Below are 25,516 nucleotides of genomic sequence, written 5' to 3'. Positions count from 1 at the left end.
TAGTAATTATACCCAAAGTAATATAGCCATTAGTTATGTGACAGTAAGAATCGTCAAGATACCCTCTTATAGCATCTCATTTCTTATTACCCTTAGCCTTACCCCCTGCCCCTTTCATCATATCCATTAGACTCTTCTGTCCCTTCGCAGGAGCTTTATTTTTCTTCTTCTCCTCAGCCTCTAGTTTTCGATCGTATTGTTCCTGCTGTTTCTCGCGCATCTCCCTACCTTCTTCCGATAACTCTTTTTCGAGAGTACGGAATTCCTCGCTCTCGGGGTCCATCCCGATCAAGGACTCGAGGAGTTTGATCTCGCGTGCCCACACGGATGCATCCGCCACCATGGGTGTCTTCGCACTAGCGGGCTTTTTGGATTGTTTCTTTTTACCCTTTGGTTTTTCGGTTTCGGATTCGGAGTCCATTTCGCTGCCGCAGCCTTCTTCTTCGTGGGCGCTCTTTGTGGTGGTGGTTTTTGAAGATGCGGTTTGGGGACGGTCAATTGGTGTTTCTAGGATCATGGGGAGACCTTCGAAGCGAGGCTCGTTCATGACGTTGTGGAATGCGCGGAGACCTAGGAATCCTGTGCCGATGTTTGCGTGTAAGTCTCGTTTACTGCCTCCTGGGGCTTTGGAGTCGTTGAGGTGAAGTGCGCGCAGGTGCTGGATTCCGATTAGGTCTTCGAATTCCTGCATGAAGGATTTGAAGCCCGTTGGGGAGGTTAGGTCGTAGCCTGCGGCGAAGCTGTGGCAGGTATCGATGCAGATGCCGATTCGGGGGTGGTGTTCCTTGGGGATGAGGGCTAGGAGGTCGCGGAATTCGCTGAGAGAGCCGCCGATGGTGGTTCCGTGGCCGCACATGGTCTCGAGGACGGGAATGACGGTTGATGTGGCGGTTAGGGCGTTTGTGAGTGCTTTGGCTAGTCGGGATAGGGCGTCGGGGAGGCTTGTTTGGTTGGCACTTCCTGGGCTTGGGTTGTTTAGTATCAACTATTGTGGGAGGTACGAGCGTTCTTACTGGAAGTTGTAGAGCTGAATTCCGAGCGCTTCGCAGCGTTTAAGGTCGTCCAAGAAGGAATCGTAGGCTTGTTTCGCTTTGGATTTGTCTTCTTGTGCCAGGTTGACGAGATATGAACCGTGGGGGAGAACGTGTCTATAAGAGTAAGTCTTTGGTTCTTGATTCTCTACTTTCCTCCATGTATGGAGATTCGGTCTCCTGTTACTTACTTGGCTGCATCATATTTCTGTTCTGAGCAAAGCTTTCGAAATTGGTCTCTGTGGTCATCCTGCAGTGGAGGGTTGTCCCATTTTCTCTGGGACTTCAAGAACAGGGCGAAGGCATTTCCACTGTGAGCGTAGGGTTAGCTTACCTTTCTGGACAATCACAAAGGACATACGTACCCGATATGAGTGCTATTATGTACCGCATTAAAGACACCTGCAATAAGCACTATCAGCATTTTGCTCCCAGATTTAGAGCAGGATGAAGCAAAGCAAACTGACCTTTCGCAGCACTGACATGGGCACCTACGAGCATGCGCAGTCCCTGCGTTCGTGGTTTCAAGGGCATCGCTTCTGCTTCCTTCTCTTCCTTGGTCTTGCCTCTTTTTGTGGCAGCTTTCGGGGTAGCTTTCGAAGCAGCTGGTTTCTTCTCTTTTCCTTGTTTGGTGTTTGCAGGAGGCTTGGTTTCTTCTTCGTCGTCGTCTTCTTCTTCCTTCTTTACAGACGAGCCTTGCTTGGATTTTGATGCTGGTGTCTTTTTTGGTGGAGATTGAACACCGTTTCCTTCCTCTTCCTCCTCTTCCTCTTCTTCTTTGAGATCTTCAGATGGCTGTTTCTCCTCAGTAGGCTTGACCCTCTTGGACCTCCTCACAGGAGAAGTTTGGCTGGTTGGTTCATCGATATTCCGTTTCTTGGTTCCCGCTGAGGTTGCTCCGTTGCGGGTTGCGCGAGCCATTGCAAGCCAATATTCCCTTGGATTTAAATGCACAGGTGAGGTCCACTCAGTATTTTAATATCTTGAAAGTAAGATAAATTAGGGCTTTTGACTGGGTATCTGCGTAATGATGATCGAGAAGATGTGGCTTCGGCTTCGGCGCGTCCCGGAGAGCAGCGCGACTGGCGACTGTCGCTGTCCGGAGTGGAAATGATGAGTGTTAAAACAGCACCTTGTTTTAGGTAATAATATAAGGTGATTTAATCTAGGAAGATGATATGGCTGAGTAGGATGGTGGAAGAAGAGATGATGATTTCTTGATTAATTGGTATTTTTCTACGGTGGTGAAGTCGGGGAGAGAATGCCTCCAGATACGGTGCTTGACCAACACAACCATCAAAATTCAATCAATATTAAAAGATCCCCAGATTGCCCCCTCCTTCGTGATCTACAAGGAATCCTGCCATCAGTTCCAGAATAATCTTAAAGCGAATTTAAGTGAAAATGACCAAGTTTCGTCGATCTGAAGCCAGATATTGCCCAGCACGGTATAGCGCCCACGTGACCGTCACCACAGCAACCGGCAGGGGCTGTTTATCGATAAACGTCCCACTCTGATAATTCTCCACGGCGAGACTTTTCCTCTGTCTTCATCCCCGACTGTCACCCCACGACACGCCCGAGATCGACTAACGACACAGGTCTGACTTATTATTTTCGACATCCGCACACTTCGATCACTCGACTAATTTTGCGAACAAACCCCATCGTGATCCGTCGCCGAGATGGCGGCCTCTGAAGATCTTATCGACTTCGATATCATCGAAAATCAGAAGGAAAACATCCAATCCCTTCCGGGTGGACGCTCTGCAAGAGAGCTTGCACGAATTTTCTCCCCAAGAGACACCACCGACAAGTTGGCTGCCCCGTCGCCAAACGACACACGAACCCTCAACGACGCCATCAGACAGGAATATGAAACAGAGCTGCAGGCGATAGGGGAATCCGATGACCCGCTCGATATATATGACAGATACGTGAAGTGGGCTTTGAATGCATACCCAACTGCCCAAGCGACACCTGAATCTGGGCTCCTCCCCCTTCTGGAGCGTGCCGTGAGAGCATTCTTATCATCAGCCCATTACAAGAATGACCCGCGTTATCTGCGACTGTGGCTGCATTACATCAGACTCTTCTCTGATTCCCCGCGAGAGACTTTTGCATTCCTTGCCCGCCATCACATCGGAGAAGGACTTGCACTGTTCTACGAGGAATTTGCAGCCTGGCTTGAGAGTGCGGGGCGGTGGACGCAGGCCGACGAGGTGTATAGACTGGGCGTGGATCGAGAGGCACGACCAGTCGAACGACTGGCACGAAAATATAGCGAATTTCAACATCGATACGAACACCGTACTCAAGACAGCGGACCATCGTCGCCTGCCCTTCCCAAAGTTCGTCCAGCGCTGGCCGCCAAGGTCGATCCATTCGCTTCCGCCAGTGCAACCGAAGACCCACAACAACAGGAGCCTTCTCCTGCACCGGCTCCCAAAACCAAGTCTGGTAAGCCGAAAATGGCCATCTTTTCCGATGCCGATTCGGCGCCAGCAAGCCAGCCCGCTTTAGGTGGCCCGACAAAGGGCTGGGATAGCATTGGATCAATGGAGGATCGGAGAAAGGAGAATAAGATGGAGGCCAAGCCAATGGCAGGTGAAACACTCAAGGCTGGAAAGAAAGCAGCGCCCAAACAGAAAATGGCGATTTTCAGGGATGAGGTAAGAAGATTTGATTCATAACCCTGTTCTGATTTCCATATATTTACGATCACAGGACTAATTTATGGCATGAACCTGTATTGGTTTACGATTTTATGTATTCAGTCAAATTCAAATATACAAGTCAAAGAGACAAAGCAGTCTCCGAAAATTCCAGAGCATCACGTAAGAGAAGCGGTAAACCCGCGAACTGGCAGACGAGAGCGCGTCTTTGTCAATCTCGAAGCAGTGTATCCTGACTACAGAAATCCCAACCACGAGATCAGTTTTGAAGAATTGCGAGCTATAAACCGTGGATGGATGGACAAGGATTGGCGCTCACACAAAGAGCCTCTGAGACAGATATCTGGAAATGCTTCTACAGACCTACCAACACAACCTGTTGCAAGCGCCTCCGATAAAGACTTACCAGAGCAATTCGATCAGAAACTCAGTATTAATGAAGCATCCCCTCAAGCTTCCCGCCAGACAATTCAAGGCGATGCGGGAGATTCTGGGAAAGCACGGAAACCGAGAGTTCGTGAGGTGAAGGGAGAAACACAGACAGGTAAGGGTTGTCCGATCTCGATACTTTTGATTTTCGATTGTCCACTTGATGCTTATTGAAATTCGTAGTCAAAATGAATTTCGACTCCCCCACGAAGAAAAAGGTTAAGCGTAAGAGCACTGCTCCTGCGGAGCCCACCATGACTATGCATACGCGAGCTGCAACGGATGAGATTTATAGCATTTTTAATCAGCCATTGAAGGCAGAGTCGGAGAATAATGGGGATGACAGTGACTACGATGACGACGACTATACAAGCGCCGGGGAAAGCACTGTCACTGGGCGAATATCCATCGCTTCCAGTGATTTTGGAGACGATGAAACTGGCACGTTTCACCAATCCTACGACGAGGATGGTTTTGACGATAATACCCGGGCTGAAAGTGTGGTTGATGGTGAATGGACTGAATTCACTGTCAGCAAGGACGTACCTGGACTTTCCCCCGTGCATTCACAGGCCGATGATTTTGATGACACTCAGGTTGGTGGGGAAGGTTCTGTTAGCGAGGGATATGAAAGAGAAAGATTTGTCCCAGAGATGCCCGACGATTATGATCCTCCTTATGGCCCATACCGTGACCCTGCAATCATGGCCCAGAATCGATTGCCTTTCATGACGCCCATTGTCGAGCGGACAGAGCATTCATTTCCCTCGATGACGGCCGCCAGAAGCCATCTCTACAATGCGAAGACTCCTTCCAAGCCTATGCCCGACATCGATCAAACCCCCCCAGGAATTCCACAAATGGACGATCTCCTTCTTGCAACACCTCTTGTGCCCGGATCACCGACCCAAGGCGGGAACTTTTCTCTCGCTGAAGAAGTAACACAGAGTCCGACAGCGAAGAAGGCACGCTCCAGCCCAAGGGTCTTGTCGAATCGTCCCAGCCAGCGAGGCGCAGTTATCAAGGATGCGCAGTGTAATCCCACCGACAAAGGCATTCGCAACACCATCATCAAGTCGCTGAGTCCCCCACTCGAATCATACCGCGGTGTTTATGCCCACCCTGCAGAGGAAAGCAACTACACACCTACCATCCAGAAGTTCTTGAAAGCACAGCACAAGCGTCCTAAGAGCGGTGACGAGGCATCGTTCGAGACACCAATTCTTGAACTCCCAGGGGCTGAGAGAAGCTACATCATCAGACGAGAACTCGGGGCTGGTGCTTATGCTCCAGTATACCTGGCAGAAAGTGTTGATATTTTTGAAGCCTACCCATCTTCCGACTCCGATGTCGAAAACGCAGACGAAAACAGTAGAGATTCCCTTCGCATTCGCTCGAAACAGACACAACGCAAACCCCGGCGCTATGGATTCGAGGCAATCAAATTGGAAGTTGGACCCCCAAATCCGTGGGAGTTTTACATGATCCGAATAGCGCACGAGCGTTTGAACCGTTACCCAGAGCTATCCCGTGCCGCTGACAGCATTGTCCATGTCCACGAACTGCACGTTTTCAGAAAAGAAAGCATTCTGGTCGAAGATTACCGCGGCCAGGGGACGTTGCTGGATCTTATCAACACTATTCGCAGCGAACCGACCATGGCAAACCACAGCGGAGAAGGAGGGTTGGATGAGTGTCTGTCAATGTTCTTTACTGTCGAACTCTTCAGAACCGTGGAAGCGCTTCATGCATGTGGCATTTTGCATGGTGACATCAAGGCTGATAATTGCCTCGTCCGATTGGATGACAAGTCAGCTACACCTCCGACTACCTCGCCCATTGATATGGGCGATGAGAACGTGTGCGATCCGCGTGATGTGCATTATTCTCCTCGTGGTTTGCATGGATGGCGTAACAAGGGCTTGGCGCTTATTGACTTTGGCCGCGGCATCGACATGCAAGCCTTCCAGCCCTCGGTCCAGTTCCTTGCCGATTGGGAAACCGGCAACCACGAATGCAATGAAATCCGCGAGAAGCGCCCATGGACTCACCAAATCGACCTCTACGGTCTTGCGGGCACGGTTCACGTCATGCTTTTTGGAAAATACATCGAGTCGGTTTCCGCGCGGAGGAGCGAGGGGCCTGCCAGCCCTAACGGCCACGGAGGCAGTTTTGGCGGCGCTAATGTGAGGAAGTATCGCATTCGGGAGATGCTTAAACGGTACTGGGACCGAGAGATTTGGAGTGAAGTTTTCGATCTTCTTTTGAACCCAGGTGCTGAGCGGTGGACTCAAATGGAACACGAAGGAGAGCTTCCTGCCGCTCCCTTTGATGAGAACGTGGCACCTGGTAGTGAACCAGTGATTCCTGTGCTCAAGTCCATGAGATACGTCCGCGAGAAGATGGAGGCGTGGTTACTGGCCAATGCGGAGAAGAAAGGCCTCGCCTTGCAGATTAAAAAGTTGGAGGCTATTTTTGCGGAGAGGAAGAAGAAATTGGAGAGATGTTAATCTGATATCCCATCCTTCGCTTCTTTCTGGCAATTTGCGTTTTTTGTTCTTGTTTTTTCGTTTCTGCCCTACATAATGATCCATCACGATTGCTACCTATACCCCCTCCCTTATCACGCTTTAGAGCGTTGGCGTTGGAAGTGATTTATTTGCACTACTTTTTTTTTTTGTTTCTATTTCAGTATTTCGGTAGTGATATCTGTTATTTCTTATCGGGTATTCTAAAGATTATTGAATAAGATACTGTCGAAACGTTCCCATCTAATCGAGTCTGTGGTCCTACAAGAAACCTACGGGGAGCATCGAAAATAGGACAAAATAAAGAGAGAAAGATCAATCAACATGGCTAATACTCTAAGACTAGACTAGATAAAAAAGGGTGAGGCAAATCATTTCACACATAGCCGGTCATCTGTCATCTTGTCATAATCAAAGCTGCTCTGACTGACTTGACTGGCAAGAAGCAGTCTGTCTAGAGTACTCATTTTTTCCAGAAAATCAAAACACAAAAGAGAGAATAATGAAATAAAATAAAGAAATAATAAAAAATCAAGATAATGCCAGATTTATGCAAAACGATCCGCAATGCAAAATCAGATGCAAGTAGAATGATAATTCAAAATATAATAAAACGCTGCAGATACAAAAAACAAAAAACGCTTGCATACAATGGCAGCATCTCATCGTTTCATTTCATTTATGAATCAATACGTCGTTTGTTTTTCTTTTCTTCATTCAGCGGTCGTTTTTTTTGTTTGGTTTTCGTTTTCATTTTCGTTTATTTTCATCTTCCATTGTCCCGTTCATTCATCAAGCGTTTTTTTTTTTTTTTTCAAATAAGGGTCATCATGGGGTCGTTCAAGAGTTAAACGTCACGGCATGATGATTTTCGGATTTTGAGATATTGGGACTTGGGTGAGGAATATCGAGTCGAGATAGATAGAGATAAGAGTAGAATAAGGAAAGGAAAAGAGTGGTTTGGTTGCGAGACTGGCTGCTTCTTTTTTCTGGGATATTTTTTTGTGTTTTTGTGAGGCAGCCCAGTGTTGCTGTGGTTTGTTCAAAGAGTGTCGAGTAGTCGGTATAGAGAGAGAAAAGGAAAAGGAAAAGAAAAGTGAAAAGTCCGTCAAGGAGTGTGGTGGTTTATAAGAGTTCGAGAATGGCAATGCGATGAGATATCGACCATCTGTCAACGCTTGGAGTTTGTCGGAATTGGGATGCGGTAATCTGTTTTCCATGCTGTCATTGCAGAAGTGTCGATATTCAAGGCGATTGTTGTAGAAATTCAGAGAAAAGTAAAGAGAGAATGTAAGTGAGTGAGTGAGAAATAGAAGGAAAGAGAAGAGAGGATCCAGGGACAATTTGCTGCCCATTCAATAAGATACCATCGACCAAACACAAACACAAACACGTCCATATCAACTGCAGTATTCAAGACGATGGAGTATTCACGATGTGCAGGTCGAGGCAATGCAAAATTCGTCAATTTGTATGTCGTTTTTCTCATTTTTTTCGTGATTTTTTTCGCTTTTCATTTCTCGTCTTTGCTGCTGATGCAAAACACCAAACAGTATATGATAATATCATTAAATGTCGTCAATGCCATTCTGTCATAATTCCTTTTTCTTTTTTCTCGTTGTAAAAGAATAAAGGTTGATGCCAAGGTCGTCCAGGTCATTAGTCGAATAAAAATCAGAATCGAGCTGACACCATGATGAAAAGCAGATTTCAAAATAAAATTGTTAAAAAGGCAAACGCTTATGATCGGGTCGAGTAAGACATGTTCAAGATCTGCCTTTTGATGCGTTCTGCATCCGATATCCCCTGCTCTGTAGGGTCGTACGGAAGCCCGCCGCCCATGATGCCTGGATGTTGGGGCTGGGAGATTTGGTGCGGCAACATGCCGCTGGCAAATGGGTCAGACAGCGATGGGGCATGTCTGAATCTGCCAATGGGACCAGAACGCCTGTTGCCTTCGACCTTGAACGGTGAGCCCAATCGCTTAATGCTTTCCCCGCTCAGGTTAAGCAAGGGATTAGGCACAGGTTTCTGAACCGGAGTCGTTTCTTCGTTACGCGACGAGGACGAAGGTGGGGAGAAGAGTTGATCGAGGCCCCTCGAATTCACGGCGCTCATCGTGACTCCACGGTTCCGGATACGGACACGTCGGGGTCCAACATCGTTCAGTTTGCCTTGGGAAAGAAGTTCCTCGAGATGACGCGGAGTATCGTGATCGCTCGGCAGCTGGGTCGATCTCCGCCTGTCTGGGGTCTTGTTTGCGCTCTTGCCCACGCCAGGGAACGGCTCCATCCGCGGAGGCGATCGCAAGCGTGAGCCTGTGACATGAATAGTCTCGCGCCTGCCCATGGGGGCATGGCGATGATTTCTTCGCTTTGAGCTATCAGGGCCCCATGTGTGGTACATGAATGGCGATCCCAACCGCGGGGCCATAGCGGGCTCTTCGAGGCCAAACCGTGTTTTCGGCGAGGGTTCCACGACATCTGGTTGACCGTACTGCAGCGGCTGGTTGAACCATTCAGGATTGGTGGTTTGCGGCGACGGTTCCTCGGCCGCGAGTTGAGCCAGAGGACCAGGAACCGAGCTGGAAACAAGGGATACGCCCAGGTCGCGCGTAGCATAAACCGTAGAGCTATTGTCCGGCACATCGGCACGCGAAGTCTCGCGCGACTCCTGCGCAAACATATCCGAGGCAGGTGTCGGGCTGCGCGATTCCATCATTCGCTGGTAATGCGGCGCAATGGAAAACTTGCGCTTCGACAGGTATTTGAGCCGTCGCCTTGTCGATGCTTCAGACTTGGGCCATGAAGGCTTCGCAGCCTCGCTCTTGGGAGTGGGCGTACTGTTGCCACTCCGGCATTGCTGTGACTGAGACATGGCAAACGGCAACTGTCGGTGAGTTCTGAGTCGCCTCCGTTCCCAGGTTCGCTTGGCCTCGCGGGCCACTCGATGGGTAACTCCTAGGGGCGGGATACTACCCGGCGTCATCTTGAAGGGGGTGATTTTTGGATCTTGTATGTATAATTGGTACGTGTTCCAGAGGTGATTGTCCATGTCCAAGGTCCACCGCTCTTTTGTCCGAGGCGCCCGCGACTTCTGGATGGGATATTTAGGGACGGGCGACGACTCGGGCACCTGGTTTTTGGGGAGCTCGAGGTAGAAAAATGGATCATGGCTATCACTTTCCGCGCTGGTGCAACTTCCACCCATCGAGCGCCGGGAGGCGAATGTTTCAATTGATGAGACAGACGAGTCGGATGCATGGGAGCAGGCCGAGCCCGGGCGCTGGAGGGTATTCCCCAAGTCCTGGTGGTCCCATGAAGCCCACGCCCCGGTATCATGGCAGTCGATCGGGGTAGCGCGGATCTGGGCGGGCGGAGTCTTCAAGGCCACACGGTCTCGGGGAGGTGCTAGGAAGCGGTCGTCGCTAGCGGGAAGGGTGGAACACGGTACGGAGGTGGAAGCGTCATGTGAAAAGGGGAATTCAATCGAAGGAAGAGGGAAATCGGGGAGGTTGGGGTTCAAAGTAGTGCGATCATATTCGGCCTGCGCAAAGACATCGGTACCGGAGCGGACCCGGGACCTTCGCACACGGCAACTGGCAGGACGCGGAGGCGGCGGAGGAACATCTAGATGAATTGAGGCGCGCTCTGGCGTTCTGGGCTCGCCTGCACTCATAGAAGGAAAAGTGAAGTTCTTCGGCAAAGTGCGCGAGAGGCCCTGCTGTCGGTAAGCCATGATGGAGCGGTGTTCCGTTCAACCACCGGACTGTAGCAACGACAAGAAAAAAAGATGTCTGTTTGAGATCTTCGATTGTCGGTTTGTTCGTTCGTCAAATCGATTGCTATGCCAGGACCATCGCGGGTTTGTCTGAATTGTCTTGCCACCAGGTAGAATGAGAGCTCTCTCCGACGTCCAATCCGAGAGAGGTACAACACTTTTCGTAATTGAACCCGCAACAATTGAAGCGCAAGAAGCGCACAAGATCGAAAGAAAAGAAGTAAAAAGAGGAAAGAAAAAGAAATCAGCTTCAGTCAATGGTGAACAACGTCTCGTACGGAAAACCGGGGCGTCGTTATAGGGTGATTCGTGAGTCGTTACAACAGAAGAAAAATCAGGAGCAAAGAGAAGAAAAATAAGGAAATAAACTTCGTCAAGATGTGAGTGGTCGGATAGGGAAAAGCGATCGAATTTGAATGAATTGGGGATGCGATGCGCCTGGAAATAATTTCAACACTGCAGGAGATCACATCGAACGGGTCCCGCGGTCCATGGAGGATGGCTGGAGGGCAATTCACACAAAAACGCCAGACCAACACAAAAGAAACGCAAGAGGGAGGCGAAGCGAAGCGGATAGCGAGCAACGCGCTCGCAAAAGGGCGAGAAAGGAAAAAGAGAAGCAAAAAGACGGTTGGAGAGAAGAAGAAGAGAGAGAGGAGAGGAGGAGAGGAGAGGAGGAGAGGAGAGGGACTTTTGGGGGGAGAAGAAGCGGTTTAGGCGCTGCTTGGGGTGGACCCACGCCCGATGCCACGTAGATTGAAGATATAATATTGATATGAGATGGAGAAGAGATGAAGAGAAGGGAATGAGAATGAAGATGAAGAGAATAACGATGAAGATTCTTCAAAACAAACAGCTGATGTCTGGAATGTGGTGGTCCCGTGGTCGAGTATGACTACGAGGTGTATACAACAACTCTACACTATAACTACAACCACAACACCTACACCAAGTCAGTGTTTGTTTTGATTCTACTCTGCATATAGACATACAGAAGACATACAGCCAGAAGATAGAAGACATACAGACCAGAACGAGGGATACGGACTCAATCCAGAGGGCTGGTCATCTCACCGCGCCCAACGATCCTCGAACGGTCAAGCGTGGCCGATGGAGTCTGCAGGAGCACAAGTAGTGCGTATAGCTTCACGCATGCCTGCAAGGGGCCTGTCTGTCTTGTTTATCTTCTTTTCTTCTCGTGTCTTCTATTTTTCTTATTCTGTCCGTACTCCGTCCTCTGTATATCACTCAAGTCGCAACGAGTGCCATATACTGGGAGGATGACTCTGTAGAGCGAAGTATCCACATGCAGCAAATTGCTTTTCTCTTCCTGATGATCTGCAAACTCGTCGAGTCAGAATATCCGGTGTAAAAGAAAAAAAGAAAAAGAATTATTAAAAACGGCCCAATCGAAGGATCCAGCATGAATGATTTGTGCGGTCTGAGTCTCTGCCTCGTGGGCCAATAATGAAGCACGTCTTTTTTAAGTCGGTGGCTGGAGTTCGATCTGTCTGATTGTTGGAATTTTTCACAAACAAATAATACTATTGACGATGATAATGGATATTCTTCTTATTATGATGATTGTACTAATAATCCTTTGCCATCAAGAATCGAACAAAAGAATCGGTATACATTAAGATAATGAAGAATAATGGAAGCAGCATCGAAGAAATGACGTCGATCTCGCTTATCAACGCGTCCAGTGGGGAAAACGCGCTCGGACGCGTTCGAGACGCGCGGGTTGCGCGTCTGGTAATATAACCGTATCAGGCACGCATCACTTTTGATTCCCCAGCAAAATCAATGGTCATGATACAGCAATATCAGTACAGCTAGTACAGAGGAAAATATTCCCAACATAAGCGATCTGGGGTTCTTCTATTTCTGGGTGTGGACTTTGTGGGTTGTGGATATAGTAGGTGTGTCAGTGGGTACTACTAAGATGCCATCGATCTTATGAACCATGGATGATGCTATAGTTTTGTTTATTATACTCTGCTATTAGCTGGTAGCTATAATAACAGATAATATAATAATAATAATAATATTTGGGATATAAACAAGATAGACTCCATAAACAGACTTGATAACCTTGCTGCATGCATCAAGGTATGTACAGCTGCAGTAGTCATGCAGTCTATTAAAAGTCTTCTTTATTATTATTATCATATATTAATATTATTGTCCAGTAGACTTTATTGATTCCTACTGCATCTTCTCAGAATAGTCTATACAGTCGCAGTGCAGCAGTATTCTCTGATCAGCAGACATCTCGTGCATACGCAAGGTCGACGCCCTTGCTCTCTGTGTAACTCCATTAATGCCACGACTATCTCTCTCTATTTCTCTGTCTATCTCTCTATGTCTATGTCTATGAACATGAATGTGAATGATAAAGATTATGGCAAACAGTACCCCCCATCAACCACAATATCACACCCAGTCGTGTAACTCGACGCATCAGACGCCAAATACAAATACGCTCCCTTGAGCTCCTCCGGCTTCCCCTCTCTGCCCATCGGGATCTTCCCCTTCCAAATCTCCTTCATATCCTGCGGCACAAACGTCGAGATCTCCGTATCAATATATCCCGGTGAGACGGAGTTCGCCCGCGCAAACCGCACCCACTCCACCGACAGCGACTTGCACAGATGCACCACGCCCGCCTTGGCTGCGTTATACCCAGCCTGGAGCTGCGGGATATTAACAATGTGTCCGCTCATGGATGCCGTGGCGACGAAGCTGCCGTAGGTGAAATTTTGCAGAGGCGTGCCGTGGACAGTGGTGTTTTCGGCCTTTTGGCGGCGCCAGTGGGCGGCTGCTGCTTGGGCGCAGTAGAAGGTTCCGTCGAGGTCGGTTTGGATTACCTCGCTGTAGTGCGCGACGGGGGCGTCGACCATGGCGCCTTTTGTCCAGGGGATGCCTGAGTTGGCGATGAGGATGTCCAACCGGCCGTTGAGCTCATTGACGCTGACGTTGAGTTGGTCTTGGACTGCTTGTACGTTGCGGATGTCGACTTTGTATGCACGGCCTGTCATTCAATCAGCTTCACTCGCTCATATTCACGTCAATTCAAGTCAAGCAGCATACATTTGACACCATATTTCGCCTCAATCTCCGCAGCCCGCTCAACCGCCTTTGGGTTAGAATTATACCAAATGGCAACATCAGCACCAGCCTCCGCGAGTGCATAGGCAACCTGCAGTCCAATTCCCGAGGCCGCACCGGTGACAACGGCCGTTTTGCCCTTTAGCGAGAACAGATTGAACACGCTCGATTCTGCGGGGGCAGTCGTGTTGTTGTGGCGGAAGAGGCCATTCTCGATTGGTGATTCTGCTGCCATTGTGATAGATTATTTCTGGTTCAGTCTGTGTTTGTGAGAGTTGAATGTGAAGGTGAAGTTGAGAGGGATTGAACGAGGGGAAGGTGCGGGGTTGACATGGCTATTAATACTTCCCGTTGTCTGTGGGGAACTAGGTTGGAGGGACCATCCCACTTGACGTGGACATCGAATGGTGATATTAATTCATTTCTCGGTTCCGGCGGAGGTGGAAATGAAGCTGATTGTTGTATCTCCGCCGGAACCGCTACAGAAGAGGGTAGTCACCAGTCACGATGTACCCTTTGGAGGCATGATATTACCGAATAGGAAATCTGGGCCGCACCATTTTAGGAAAATAACGCCCATTGCTATGCTAATCGCTAATCATCGGATGTACAAGAGTAAAAACAAGATAAAAGTATATAAACAGAAACAAAGAGAAACATCCTCCCCCAAGTCGAGAAAGATCAATCTCTGGCTCTCGTGCCCAGCAAAGCAACTTCATCAACAGGTGCACCCAGTTCCATCGGACAGCGCAATCTCTTGTGTGGGGTTTAGGTGGAAAAAAGCTGTGGTATTGTTAATTAATATCTCTTAAGGTATGAGACAGGCAACTTACTCATGCTAACATTGTTAATCCGCTGTGTCTCTTTCATGATACTATCTAACAACTTGAGATTTGACAGGCTGGTCTTCTTCAGAACACCGCCCTCCTCCATAACCCTCTTGATCTCCCCCGGACTGGGGCAAAGTATTCTGGATAGGCCGCCAAGTCGTACATTATGTTCGTCAACGGGTTGGGTGTCGTGTGAATCGCCGCCAGCGAAAGACCAACTTGGGCCAGGGTCCGATCATATGGACGCCCGCACTTCGTGCAACCAATCCAAAGTATCAGGCCGTCTCTCTCCGTCGCCCTGCCCTGCAGTCTTCCCTTGTAGAATCAACTCCCTTCTAGTGAGCTCGTCGTAAACGATTGTGTGACCAACTACAGTGTGGATTCGGACACTTTGTGCCCTGGGAAGAGCCCAGTGGCCAACGGACGGAGCACCGACGGCCACATCCTGAGCTCACGAATAGCCATGAATGTATCAATGGCGTAGTTGACCGACACATTTAGCCACTTTTTGTTACGGCAGACTTCCTCGCCCAAAAGCACAACGACGAACCCCAAGCGACAATGTGTGGGACTTCCCTTGCGAAGATATGAGGAGTCCATTCTGTGATATCGTTAGTCCCGTACAGGCAGAGTTCCAGGAAATGCCGTATCTTTGGATTTACCATAGTTCTCTTCGGCCACGACGGCTGCCTCCTTTGAGACAGGAAGCACAAGTGAGTCAAGATTTCGTGTGATTTTCTTGCTGACCCTGGCCGGGATAATGCAATCTTTGTCGCTTCCAAAATCTGGAATCCGGAGTATTTTCTGCCAAAGAAAGCCTTGGACAGTCAGTGACTATTCAGACAGCATATTGAGACAAAAGTACACACACCTTTTTGCTTGCTTCCTCAAAGTTGAGGGCCGGGTGGTTCTTGACTTCATTGATAAAACGTGGGTGTAGTATCATCACTGGTCGAAAGCAAACATGACTTGGAATGTACCTTTGCCCTGTAATAGCTTGGTGTTAGTGTTGTTTACTTGGTGCACCCCCAAGGCTAAATTCTTCGAGCCTCGATCTAAACGCCAAATGGACTTTTTTAGCTCCTGCTTGCCTAGAAGGATACTGTGGAGGGCCGATCGGAGGCATTGTATGTTCGAAGCGGGGATATACTAGATAGTACGAGATCGACATTGCTGAAGATGGCTCGGTTTCGCACGTTCCATCATAACGAAGAGTTTGAGCCATCGGATTTTCTTGTCGTTGATTCGATAATGACTCTTGAATTCTATGAGGGTGTACATAGTAGTTTGAGCCGGCTCAGTTCCAGTCAACAACTGTCAGAACTGTATCAATGAAGGAATCAAGGTTGTTGCGTACTCGCTTGCCTTGTTCCAGAAGGTATACGGAATGTTCACAAATATCCAAAAATAATGATGTTGAGTCCCTCAATCTAGACTCTTAATAAATTTATTCATTTATTGGGCAGTCAGTAATCAACTGTGATTCAGGCTACTCGAAACCATGCATTTTCGTCGTATGCCGTATGGGCCCGCTAGAAGCTTCATATCACCTAATTGACCGGCAGTTATACGGCTCTTTGACTGATCATATTGTTATTTCCATGCCAAGGCAGTGCTGAAGAAACTTTGTCGTTCCAAGTGTAGGGCTGCAGAATCATCGCCACTTGCTGGGGGCCATTCGTATCCATAATGGGAATCTGCATAGCTTGCCCCACGAATCAGAGGGCTTAAGTTGACAAGCACCATACTAGTGCAGATTGCGGAGCACGAAATAGTGTTTGTTTAGCCTTGTCAGTTGTCTAGTCTATGTATTCTTCAATCCCGTCTTTGTAAGACTGTGTGGGCTTTATCTTCCATGGGGGAGCAGCGAGGGCCGCGAGACAGACCGATCGTGAGGCGTCCTCGTTGAAGCCTTCAAGACTCGACTTGGCTTGAAGAAAGGGGCTCGGGGAGGATGAAGAATCTCAAACTCGGGGCTCAAATTATCCGAGAGTCGGCATATTAGCAGGTGGACAAGGGCTTCGAAATGTCGGTTAATGGCAACTAAGGATTTAATCAAGATTCTTCCTTAATATGATCGCTGTTGGTACTTTTTCATCCTTATCTGTACCACAAGTCAGTAAATCCCCGGAGCACACATCATGCAGATAGTTGATGCCCGACACGCACCTTAAAAGGCAGCAGCTGTCCGGATGGCTTCTTGATCCCTGAACCAAGGCTCGCTGCTTGCTGTCGTTGGTTCGCGATGGTGTTGGGTTCCGGGGATGTTGCTACTCCTCATCTCGTGACGCCAAGGCCCGCATTCAACCTGTCTGCATGCGGGGTTTGGCAACAACAACGATACAACATTGATTGTGAAAAACGCTCTTGGTCACTTTTATTAATATATTCAGCGGATCAATTTATAAACCACACCTATCTATTTCACACTGTCTTCTCCTCGTCTCGTATAGCAATTAGCCACCATGGGGGACTACGGACCAGGTGTACAGCCACCCACAGCACCGCTAGCTGGCAATCCTCCTCTGCTTTCATCGGATGCAGACGAAGTGTCTGTCCTGGTAACTGGATTTGGTGTCAGTGGTACTCTTTCTGATGACAGGGCCTATCTAACGAAAACTAGCCGTTTAAAACCAACCTAGTCAACGCTTCGTACTTGATCGCCTCCTCTCTCCCATCGTCGTTTACCTTCCCAGCAGCTCCAACATCTCCAGATGAGCCTGCTCCTGCTCCCCATCGAGTGTCCATCCATGTCCATCCATCCCCAATTCCTGTTGCATACTCGACGGTGCGAGAGACGGTCCCAGGCATAATCGATGACTACACCAAGGCCCACGGGGGTCGACGTCCAGACATAGTGATTCATATGGGCATAGCTTCAACGAGAGCGTATTATTCAGTGGAGACAAAGGCGCATCGGGACTCTTATAACATTTCCGACGTCAAAGGTTTGGCAGGATATGAGGATGGGGAGAAGCTGTGGAGGCAACTCCGGCTACCCTCAGTTCTACAGGCTGGTCGTTCAGATACATCTTCAGCATCCCAATCATCGCAAGTAGTAAAACCTCGCGCCAATCCTCATCCACCAGACGGCGATTTTTTGGCGGTGTGGAAGTCGCTCGTGGCGCCGGGCACTGATGTTCGCATATCAGAGGATGCTGGTCGTTATCTTTGCGAGTTTATCTTCTATACCAGTTTGGCACAAGCCTATCAAGCAGGACAAGACCGGAATGTGGTGTTCTTCCATGTTCCTGGGGCATGCGATGATGAGGCCATCGAAAGGGGAAAGAATGTCGCAATTGCGATGATCAAGTCGTTTGTAGCATGCTGGTTTGATGGGAAGAAATAGCGAGTCTGTATTTGATGTGATAATGTGGATTCATCTTCATACGTGGATATAGTTGGCATTCGAGTACATTGCACCAGTGGAGTATATATCTCCAGTCTATCTATAGGTGCACACCAACGATATATCACTCATTACTCATCGCTGATCGCAAATTACTGATTACTACTTACTGATTATCCTACTTGCCTGGAACACTCAACTATAAATAAACCATCGATAAACTACTGTCGATCTAAAGATCTCATCTCATCTTATCATTTTCCGAGTATAGAAAAGCGGTATGAATCGGCAGAATAACGCTTTCCACTGCGGATCTGCGGTTCGTCATCGGTTCTCATCGTCAACCACTCATCGCCATCTGCTATACAGGCTTCGCCTCGGTATAGGGCATGCCAATGCTTCCATAAACCGAATATCTTGACACAAAACATATACCCCCGAAATATCTGGTCAAAAACATCAATTGATGACCACCATGTTCGAGTCCGCGACAGCACTCTCATTGTTGGCTTTGGCACTGCTGCTTCTGGTGCCGATCTTTATCTTCCCAAGGTTCGAGGGCTGGGCCCAGAGCGGCAGATCGAGCATCTTGCAGAGATTCTGGTCCCGGAATGATGGGACCAGTGAGATTGTGTCGTTGCGTGTTTATCCCATCAAGTCCTGCCGTGGGATGCAATTGACCAAGACCTCGCTCCGCATGCACGGCCTGGAGCTTGACCGAAGATGGATGTTTGTCGATGCAGAGACCCGCGAGTTCCTGACCATCCGTCAGATTCCCGAAATGACTCTCATCAATACCGGTCTCAGCGCAGACGGCGACTTTCTCCAACTGAGCATCACCGGCGTCAACGACAAAGTCGTCAGCATCCCGGCCCGTCCAACCGAAGAGTGGTTGACGGCCCATACGTCCCTGGCTCAGGTTAAGATCTGGGACACCCTGACCGATGGCCATCTGTACGGACCGGAAGTGAACCAGCTCTTTTCGACTTTCCTACACCGCAACGTCTGTCTCGTCTACAAGGGCCCCACTCCACGCATCCTGCAAGGCAACGGTGCCCCCCAACTTCTGGGACGCACGCAGAGCACCAATTTCCCAGACGTCCAGCCTGTACTCATCGCATCCGAGGCGTCAATCGCAGAGCTCAACTCCCGTCTTAGGAAAAACGGCGCAGATGCCATCACCATCGAACGATTCCGTCCGAATATCGTCATCAAAGGAAACGCGCCCTGGGCAGAGGATTCGTGGAAACTCGTCTGCATCAGCCCTTCCGATCCGGCAAAGGCCAGTGTAACAAGACCTCTTGACATTGACATCGTTGCGCGGTGCACGCGCTGTCAGGTGCCAAACGTCGCCCCCGAAACGGCAGAGAAACACAAGAAAGAACCCTGGGATACCCTGATGAGTTATCGACGAATCGACGAGGGTATGAAGTATAAGCCGTGTTTCGGTATGCTCAGTGCGCCTCGCAATGAGGGGGATGTTGAAGTTGGTATGAAGTTTCAGGTGTTGGAGGAGACTAACCAGCATAGATACGTGAAGGGTTTCTGAGGTCTGTCCATATATCATTTTGGATTGATGCTAGTTAGAATACGGATTTGCGGATGACTGATGAATATACGACTATATCATTTTTCGTGTGACATAAGATAAAAATTTTATTGGACATACACAAATTATGGCGAGAAGAAAGCTTGCTTTTTATTTTATAACCCCAACAATCATAAACTGTACAGTACGAGGATGGTGTATATGCTTGAACAAGAAAAGAAAAGAAAGATGTACAGGACAGACATTAAGTACATACATCCCAATCAAGGGTTCGATGACTTGTAGTAGTTTCATTTCATAACCAGTTCCCAGAACCAGTGTTAGTTCTTCCCCTGCTTACTCGCCGAGACACACCAGTTATTCCATTCAGAGAAGAAAGTCGGCTGGACATGGCACTTCTTGCTGAGAAGCTGCTCCTTGCGCGTTTGTCCATAGACGTCAACGATATCCGCGAGCGTGCTTCTATCGTGGGCGACGAGGACCTTGACAACAAGCAGACTAGCCTGGCTACAGGCCGAAGCGTGAGTGGGCGTACCACTATGCGTAGCCTCCTTATGGATAGACTTGAGGAGCTCCCAGACCGGCCCGACAGTCTCCTCGTCAAGCTCCGGGACCGCAGAGCCCTTACAGAGCTTGGTGTATTCGCGGAGGACGGAACTAGTCTTGGAGGAGATTTGCTTGACGGTGGACTTGCGGGTGAGTCTGAGCAAGGGGAGGATGAGGTCGAGGGCGAGGATGTTGGAGTGGCATTTTTTCACGTAGATTTCGAGCAGGTCGAGGACGCGGTTCTTGAAGTTGACCATGGTTTCTTTGGCGTCTTTTTTGTCTTTCTTTTGGGAGAGTGCGTCGCGGCGGGCTTTGAAGACCTTGGCGAGTTGCTGGTCGACTTGCTCCATGTCGTCGTCGTTCATGTCTTCGCCGTCGGAGTCGGAGTCGTCGGTTTTTTCGTCGAGGTTTTGGTCCGCTCGGTGGGAGCCAAGGGCTTCGGCGAGTTTGGCTTCGAATATGGCGTCTTCAGCGTCGTTGGCGTTGTCTTCTTCTTCGTCGTCTGAGTCTGAGTCGTTGTCGTCGTCGCTTTCTTGGTCTTCGGCTTCGACGACTTCGACATCGCTATCATCCTCGTCGACATCCATCATCTCTGCGTCTCCATCTTCATCATCCTGCTGGTCAAACATCTCCTGCTGACCAGCAAGACTCTCCTTCGCTTCCAGAATCTGAAAGGACTGTCAGTTACAATATCAATATAATCTGCGTGCAAAACATACAGAAATGAAAGACTCCAAGCCATTCTCAGTGACCTTATCAGCAAAAGCACCGAAAACCTGCTCACTCATGCGACGGAAAAGCTGCGAGGGCTTAGAGGCGAAACTGAGCAAGATTTCGACCAGCGCATCAGAAGCATCGGATTTCTCGTCCTTTTTGGACTTCTTGTCACCCAGGAACTTGGTGTAGCAAAAGTCGAGTTCATCCAGCATGGAGACGGCGTCGGCGTCGCCGTTGTATACTTGGAGGATGGTCATGGAGTAGAGGAGCTTGAATGCTTCGATGGCGCCCTTTTCTTCCTTTTTCTCCTGGTATAAGTTAGTATCATTTTCATGGAATAGGCTTGGAGTTAGACGTACCATGTTTGACAGCTTCTTCAACGACTTGAATGCGGTCTTGACAGATTCGCCAAGTGTATCATCCATGTTGATGATGAATCTACCATACTCCTCTGATTTGGCTGCATCACGGATCTTGCGAACGACGGTGTACGGAATGGTAGCCGCGTACCTTTGGGTCGCGATAAGGCTGTTCAGAGAGGAGTTGATCCTGCTCCGGAAGAGCTCCTGTGTTTGTTGAGTCACGTCGCTGCCATTGTCCATGAAATAGGCAAATCGCACAAAGATAAGCAAGATGTGCTCGAGGACAGCCTCGATGCCATCCTCGGCATTGCTAGCTGAGCTTCGTGACCGAACGATGGAAAGGAGCAGACCAGCCAGGAATAGACGACTGGATGCTGCGCCTTTCGGATCGCTTGCGCCTGGGTTTGCAATGAGCTTCTCGAACATTGGCACAATCTGCTTCAATGCATCCACGTTGGCCTCTACCACAATCTTTTCGATCGTCTTTGTCTTGGTGACTTGGTCGAAGTTGACAGATCCTACAGAGCCCATCAGGCCGATAACAGAAGCTGCGGCAAATTCGGGCTCTTTGGACACACGGGTCTGGATGGTTTTGGCAGCTTTAACGGCCATCTTGTGCAGGTATCTATCCTCCACGGCGAGTTGGTTTGTAAGACATCTCACGAGGTTCTTTGTAAAGATGCGAGAAGCCTGCTGCAGGGGGCTCTCGTTGAGAACCTTGACGAAAAGAAGGAAGCCCCAGTATTTGCGCTCATCAGATGAAGCGGCAGCAAAGAGCCCATCTAAAAGATTTGTTAGATCTCAAATATGTATTATGAAGCTTAATATACTTACTGTCCACAACTTCCGTCCAAAAGTCGGCAAAACCAATTCGAGACGAGCTTTTAGATTTAGACTTTTCCTTTGACCCTTCACTAAGTCTACAGACAACAGCATCCCAAGCAAAGTGAAGCTTGGAATTCCACACTCCAGAAGACTTGTTGCCTCCCTCCGAATCGGCAGTAGAAGACTCCTTCATGACCTTGGCGAGCTGGTTACGCTCTTTCGTATCAAACGGGTCATCGTGCTTCCAAACCTTGCTAGGGAGGCTTGCTTTGGGGAACAAGTCCTTGGTTGCAAGCCAGATGGAAACACCCTCGGGCGTCTGAGCAAGACCACTCGAGCACAAACGCTCAATAACTGCCTCCACGAATTTTGCATCGGCCTTCTGGGAAGAGAGGTCGTAGACACAGCGGTAGAGAATCCATCCGCACTCTTCTCTGATCCATGGCTTCTTCTGGGCCAGTTCAAAGAGCAGATCCAAGACCTTTGTCCACTCTGTGAAGGTGGCCTTGGACTTGAAGAGGATCGATGATTTGATGATGGCTTCAGCTCCGAAGAGACGTCCAAAGTGGTGGTCTCTTTGTTCCTGCATCACAGTCAGTTTCAATGTTGATTATTAGGTGGTTTCCTCATACCTGACCCGACTCGCCGCCGGTAGCATTAGACTGCGACTCCCAGATAGCCAGAACATTTGAAATTCCAAGTCCAGCAGACTCTCTAGGCGACGCAAACACCTGAGTCAGAAGCTCAGTCAAGGCAACAGAAAACCCAATTCTCGCGGCCTTGCGGCTACTGCAAAGACCACGGAACAGCCTCTGCAAGGCCTTTTGAATCTGTTCATCTGTAGGGTTCTTGTCGGGAGTAAACTGAGAAATCAGAGCCTGGGCAGCCTTGAGTCTGATCTCGTCTTTTTCGCTAGCGAGATCCTCGTATATCTCAACCAACTTGGTATCAACTTGGACGGGCTCGCGCCGCCGTTTCTTGGACGCGGCGAAGTTCTGCGCCATTGTTGTGTGGGGATGGACTTGGGTATCCCACTTGTATAGCTTTCAGAATATGCAAGAGAATCAAGTGAGAATACTTGATTCAGCTGCAGTTTGAGGGTTCTGCAGCAATTGGCGGTGATGTTTTATTCAGACACAGCGAAAATTTATGAGGCGGTGGCCTAAACGGGAATAGCGTCCTCCGATAAGGACGATCGCCGCTTTAGTTCTTATCGGGTACTTTTATTCTTTCTCAACTTTTCATGATTTGATTTGATTCTTTTTGTTATCTTATATTGATATTTTGTTCTGTAATGAGAGTATTCAGATATGCAGACATCAGTGTTTGACTTGTGGATGTTGTGCTGTACTTGACGGTGTAGTATAGTAGTACGATATAGAAGAATATATCGGAGAACAGTCTGATACTTCAACTACTTTACTTTTTCAACAAAGCTGCTATAGCCTATTAATTGATATGAGATAAACCGCTTATATCTGCTGGATAATAATTTTGCGTTAAATTTAGAGATATTATATATTCGCCTGTAGTTGTGTTTGGTACACAGTATACTACGGCGAAGACCATACAAGCCAGATATCAAGCATCGCAGTTATATTTCCACCGAATAAAACGTAAAATACTATGATACTAGGCACGATTAAGAGGCCTACAACACTGATATACTATCTGTTTCAAAGAGTGTTCCTATTAACCACCTGAGTATTCATCAACACCCTCGACAGACCCAGATACGATGCCCAACGATGCCCAACAGATCCAACTCCTCCCTTAGCAACCTGAATCCCATTCAATAATAATGAGCCTTTTCAAGAAAGGGTCACACTTCCTATCACCACTTCCTTCGAACTCCTCTCCTACATCCCTTGCAAAATGGTCAATGCATCATGGCAATTATGAAACCCCTTACAACCTCAGCCCTAGATTAAGATGAAGAATGGACTAGACAAAGTAGACAGAGTGTGAAGAAGAAGAAGAAGAACAGAGTATCCTTCTGTCAACGTTACAGCGTTTGCGGAGTACATGGGATAGCAGAAGCATAACTCTGGGGTACAGTACATACTAACGTAGACTTTCTGATAGTAGAAGTAGTGCATACCTGATTGAGCCAGGAACGGAGCATGTCTCAATGTAAATCATTATTTCGACCTTGAAATTGTCCGCATATGCACTTAAGCAGGTGGGAGTCGATCCAGGAATGCCGGAAGATTTAGCCGTGAAGTGGCTTGATATTGATTGGCTAGGGCGAGGTTATTCAAGTTTGCAGTATTCAATATGCAAAGTATATATCCCTGTCTACGACAATGTGTTCATAGAGTACATTCTATATGATAACTGATAAGGGTATTAATTAGATTATTATTGTATGTATTATAATTAATAGACTGTCCAGAGCCAAGCATTCTGGTTTCTCCCTTTGCATCTACACTGCAAGGTACAAGGGATTAATTCAGATCAGGTGATCATGTAGGACAATGCAAGGATATTACGATACAGTTATTTACATGCATTCATCAATCTACCATCTGATATCTGGTAATCTGGAGATGTACCTATTGATGTATTGATATAGGCATTGGATTATCTTACACTATACACAGCATACCTAGTAGAATGATAAGAGATAATTACCTACTATAGATTTATGAGTGATAATATTGGTAGTTAATTGATACTCAGTCATCACATATAGGCTAGATAGATGGAATAATGTCATGGAATAATGGACGAGATCAACATCACCAATAACCAATCAATAACCCATCCTTGATAAATCCTTAACAGTGGCAACTTAATCTAGCATAAAAGCTATTCACACATAGATCCAGATATCAATCAATGCACGCGATACACAATAACACCTCCTACCTGTACCTACATGAACCAATGATATATCCCTTGATAAGCGTACATATATACTAGGACCTAAACGTCAATCCCTAGCCCCAGTGCAAGGAACAGAGCCTGGTATATGCATGCACCCCGGAGAGAAAAATAATCTAAATCAAATAAAGGAGGAAAAGCACAAGCACATGGAGCCACAGAGTGTACTGAGCACGGCTGGAGGATGGAGAATATATGGAGAATTGGGATCGATAGTTTTGCAGATCTCAACTTGATCTTGCCGGGGTTGGGGGGAATTTTATTTAATTTTATTTTATTCAATTTTGGGAAAGGTAAAAGCACGGGATTATTCCGCTTGTCTATAGAGGGGTTTTATTATATTATATTTTATGCTATTTATTGATAGTGTTGATGATAGTGATGGTGATAGTGTATTTGGTGATTGTGCGATATACAGAAGTAAGGCGAAAGTCAGGCAAGTCAGGGGTTGATGTCATAATTACCATTACTCAGTCCAGATCACGGGACAGCGCATGGCGGTCGCATTCGATTGCGGAGAGAGAAAAGAAATCGACAACAACAGCAGTATTCAGAGGATCTGGGGATCGATGATTCATTGTTTACTTGAAACGGGCTCAAAACAAATGATTGCAACAACAAGCAACACGATGCAAGAGATGCATACAATTGCCAGCGCATACATCATGGCTTACTTGCTCAGTGTGACATCACCACATCCCACCCGCAGGATGGCCGTACGGTATTGTAATTACGGTCAATAAAGTTGCAGCGTGCAGACAGACTTTGCAGGGGGGCACGAGGGAGCACAAGACAGGGATTTACAGCCAATCAGAGGGGTGAAACGAGAGGTGGGAGAACCCCGCACCAGCGGTTGTCGAGAACACCAAGACCGACTGATACGGGCGACCATTCGCAT

At 48.1% G+C, this 25,516-nt stretch overlaps 8 protein-coding genes across 8 annotated transcripts; 3 read left to right on the top strand and 5 right to left on the bottom strand.

The window, feature by feature from the left end:
* Positions 1 to 76: 76 nt before the first annotated feature.
* On the bottom strand, positions 77 to 1,952 carry ASPWEDRAFT_121238 (DNA-(apurinic or apyrimidinic site) lyase APN1; the record flags this gene model as incomplete). Its single annotated transcript, XM_040829061.1, has 5 exons — positions 77 to 965; positions 1,014 to 1,148; positions 1,223 to 1,342; positions 1,397 to 1,433; positions 1,499 to 1,952. 5 exons carry the CDS (start codon positions 1,950 to 1,952, stop codon positions 77 to 79), a joined length of 1,635 nt encoding a protein of 544 aa, XP_040684092.1.
* Positions 1,953 to 2,588: 636 nt separating this feature from the next.
* On the top strand, positions 2,589 to 6,827 carry ASPWEDRAFT_72826 (putative checkpoint protein kinase (SldA)). Its single transcript, XM_040839263.1, has 3 exons — positions 2,589 to 3,703; positions 3,809 to 4,250; positions 4,319 to 6,827. Exons 1-3 carry the CDS (start codon positions 2,717 to 2,719, stop codon positions 6,643 to 6,645), a joined length of 3,756 nt encoding a protein of 1,251 aa, XP_040684091.1. The 5' UTR covers positions 2,589 to 2,716; the 3' UTR covers positions 6,646 to 6,827.
* A 1,576-nt stretch (positions 6,828 to 8,403) lies between these two features.
* Positions 8,404 to 10,401, bottom strand: ASPWEDRAFT_32593 (uncharacterized protein; the record flags this gene model as incomplete). The annotated part of the gene is made up of 1 exon (XM_040833689.1): positions 8,404 to 10,401. One exon carries the CDS (start codon positions 10,399 to 10,401, stop codon positions 8,404 to 8,406), a length of 1,998 nt encoding a protein of 665 aa, XP_040684090.1.
* Positions 10,402 to 12,630: 2,229 nt separating this feature from the next.
* ASPWEDRAFT_45989 (uncharacterized protein) lies at positions 12,631 to 14,083 on the bottom strand. The gene is made up of 2 exons (XM_040836671.1): positions 13,537 to 14,083; positions 12,631 to 13,477 (listed from the first exon to the last, which is right to left on the bottom strand). The coding sequence occupies exons 1-2, from the start codon at positions 13,787 to 13,789 to the stop codon at positions 12,846 to 12,848; spliced, it is 885 nt and encodes a 294-aa protein (XP_040684089.1). The 5' UTR covers positions 13,790 to 14,083; the 3' UTR covers positions 12,631 to 12,845.
* Positions 14,084 to 14,753: 670 nt separating this feature from the next.
* ASPWEDRAFT_177067 (uncharacterized protein) lies at positions 14,754 to 15,330 on the bottom strand (the record flags this gene model as incomplete). Its single annotated transcript, XM_040831606.1, has 3 exons — positions 14,754 to 14,985; positions 15,132 to 15,202; positions 15,256 to 15,330. 3 exons carry the CDS (start codon positions 15,328 to 15,330, stop codon positions 14,754 to 14,756), a joined length of 378 nt encoding a protein of 125 aa, XP_040684088.1.
* Positions 15,331 to 16,849: 1,519 nt separating this feature from the next.
* Positions 16,850 to 17,733, top strand: ASPWEDRAFT_120829 (putative pyroglutamyl peptidase type I; the record flags this gene model as incomplete). The annotated part of the gene is made up of 2 exons (XM_040829021.1): positions 16,850 to 16,960; positions 17,008 to 17,733. 2 exons carry the CDS (start codon positions 16,850 to 16,852, stop codon positions 17,731 to 17,733), a joined length of 837 nt encoding a protein of 278 aa, XP_040684087.1.
* A 466-nt stretch (positions 17,734 to 18,199) lies between these two features.
* Positions 18,200 to 19,282, top strand: ASPWEDRAFT_177065 (MOSC domain-containing protein; the record flags this gene model as incomplete). The annotated part of the gene is made up of 1 exon (XM_040831605.1): positions 18,200 to 19,282. The coding sequence occupies one exon, from the start codon at positions 18,200 to 18,202 to the stop codon at positions 19,280 to 19,282; it is 1,083 nt and encodes a 360-aa protein (XP_040684086.1).
* A 320-nt stretch (positions 19,283 to 19,602) lies between these two features.
* Positions 19,603 to 22,736, bottom strand: ASPWEDRAFT_177064 (DNA-directed DNA polymerase POL5; the record flags this gene model as incomplete). The annotated part of the gene is made up of 5 exons (XM_040831604.1): positions 19,603 to 20,496; positions 20,548 to 20,853; positions 20,905 to 21,689; positions 21,742 to 22,315; positions 22,365 to 22,736. The coding sequence occupies 5 exons, from the start codon at positions 22,734 to 22,736 to the stop codon at positions 19,603 to 19,605; spliced, it is 2,931 nt and encodes a 976-aa protein (XP_040684085.1).
* Between the last annotated feature and the right edge of the window lie 2,780 nt (positions 22,737 to 25,516).

Source organism: Aspergillus wentii (genome assembly GCF_001890725.1).
Source record: "Aspergillus wentii DTO 134E9 unplaced genomic scaffold ASPWEscaffold_9, whole genome shotgun sequence".
NCBI classification, from domain to species: domain Eukaryota; kingdom Fungi; phylum Ascomycota; class Eurotiomycetes; order Eurotiales; family Aspergillaceae; genus Aspergillus; species Aspergillus wentii.
Note: the sequence above shows the minus strand (reverse complement) of the source record. Positions and strands in the feature narration are given on the sequence as shown.

Coding starts and splice junctions, on each gene's coding strand:
- ASPWEDRAFT_45989 (XM_040836671.1), bottom strand. CDS start 13,789: ATGGCAGCAGAATCACCAATCGAGAATGGCCTCTTCCGCCACAACAAC. Junction 13,478..13,536: donor GGCGAAATATGGTGTCAAAT/GTATGCTGCTTG, acceptor ATTGAATGACAG/GCCGTGCATACAAAGTCGAC.
- ASPWEDRAFT_72826 (XM_040839263.1), top strand. CDS start 2,717: ATGGCGGCCTCTGAAGATCTTATCGACTTCGATATCATCGAAAATCAG. Junction 3,704..3,808: donor TGGCGATTTTCAGGGATGAG/GTAAGAAGATTT, acceptor TTATGTATTCAG/TCAAATTCAAATATACAAGT. Junction 4,251..4,318: donor GAAGGGAGAAACACAGACAG/GTAAGGGTTGTC, acceptor TGAAATTCGTAG/TCAAAATGAATTTCGACTCC.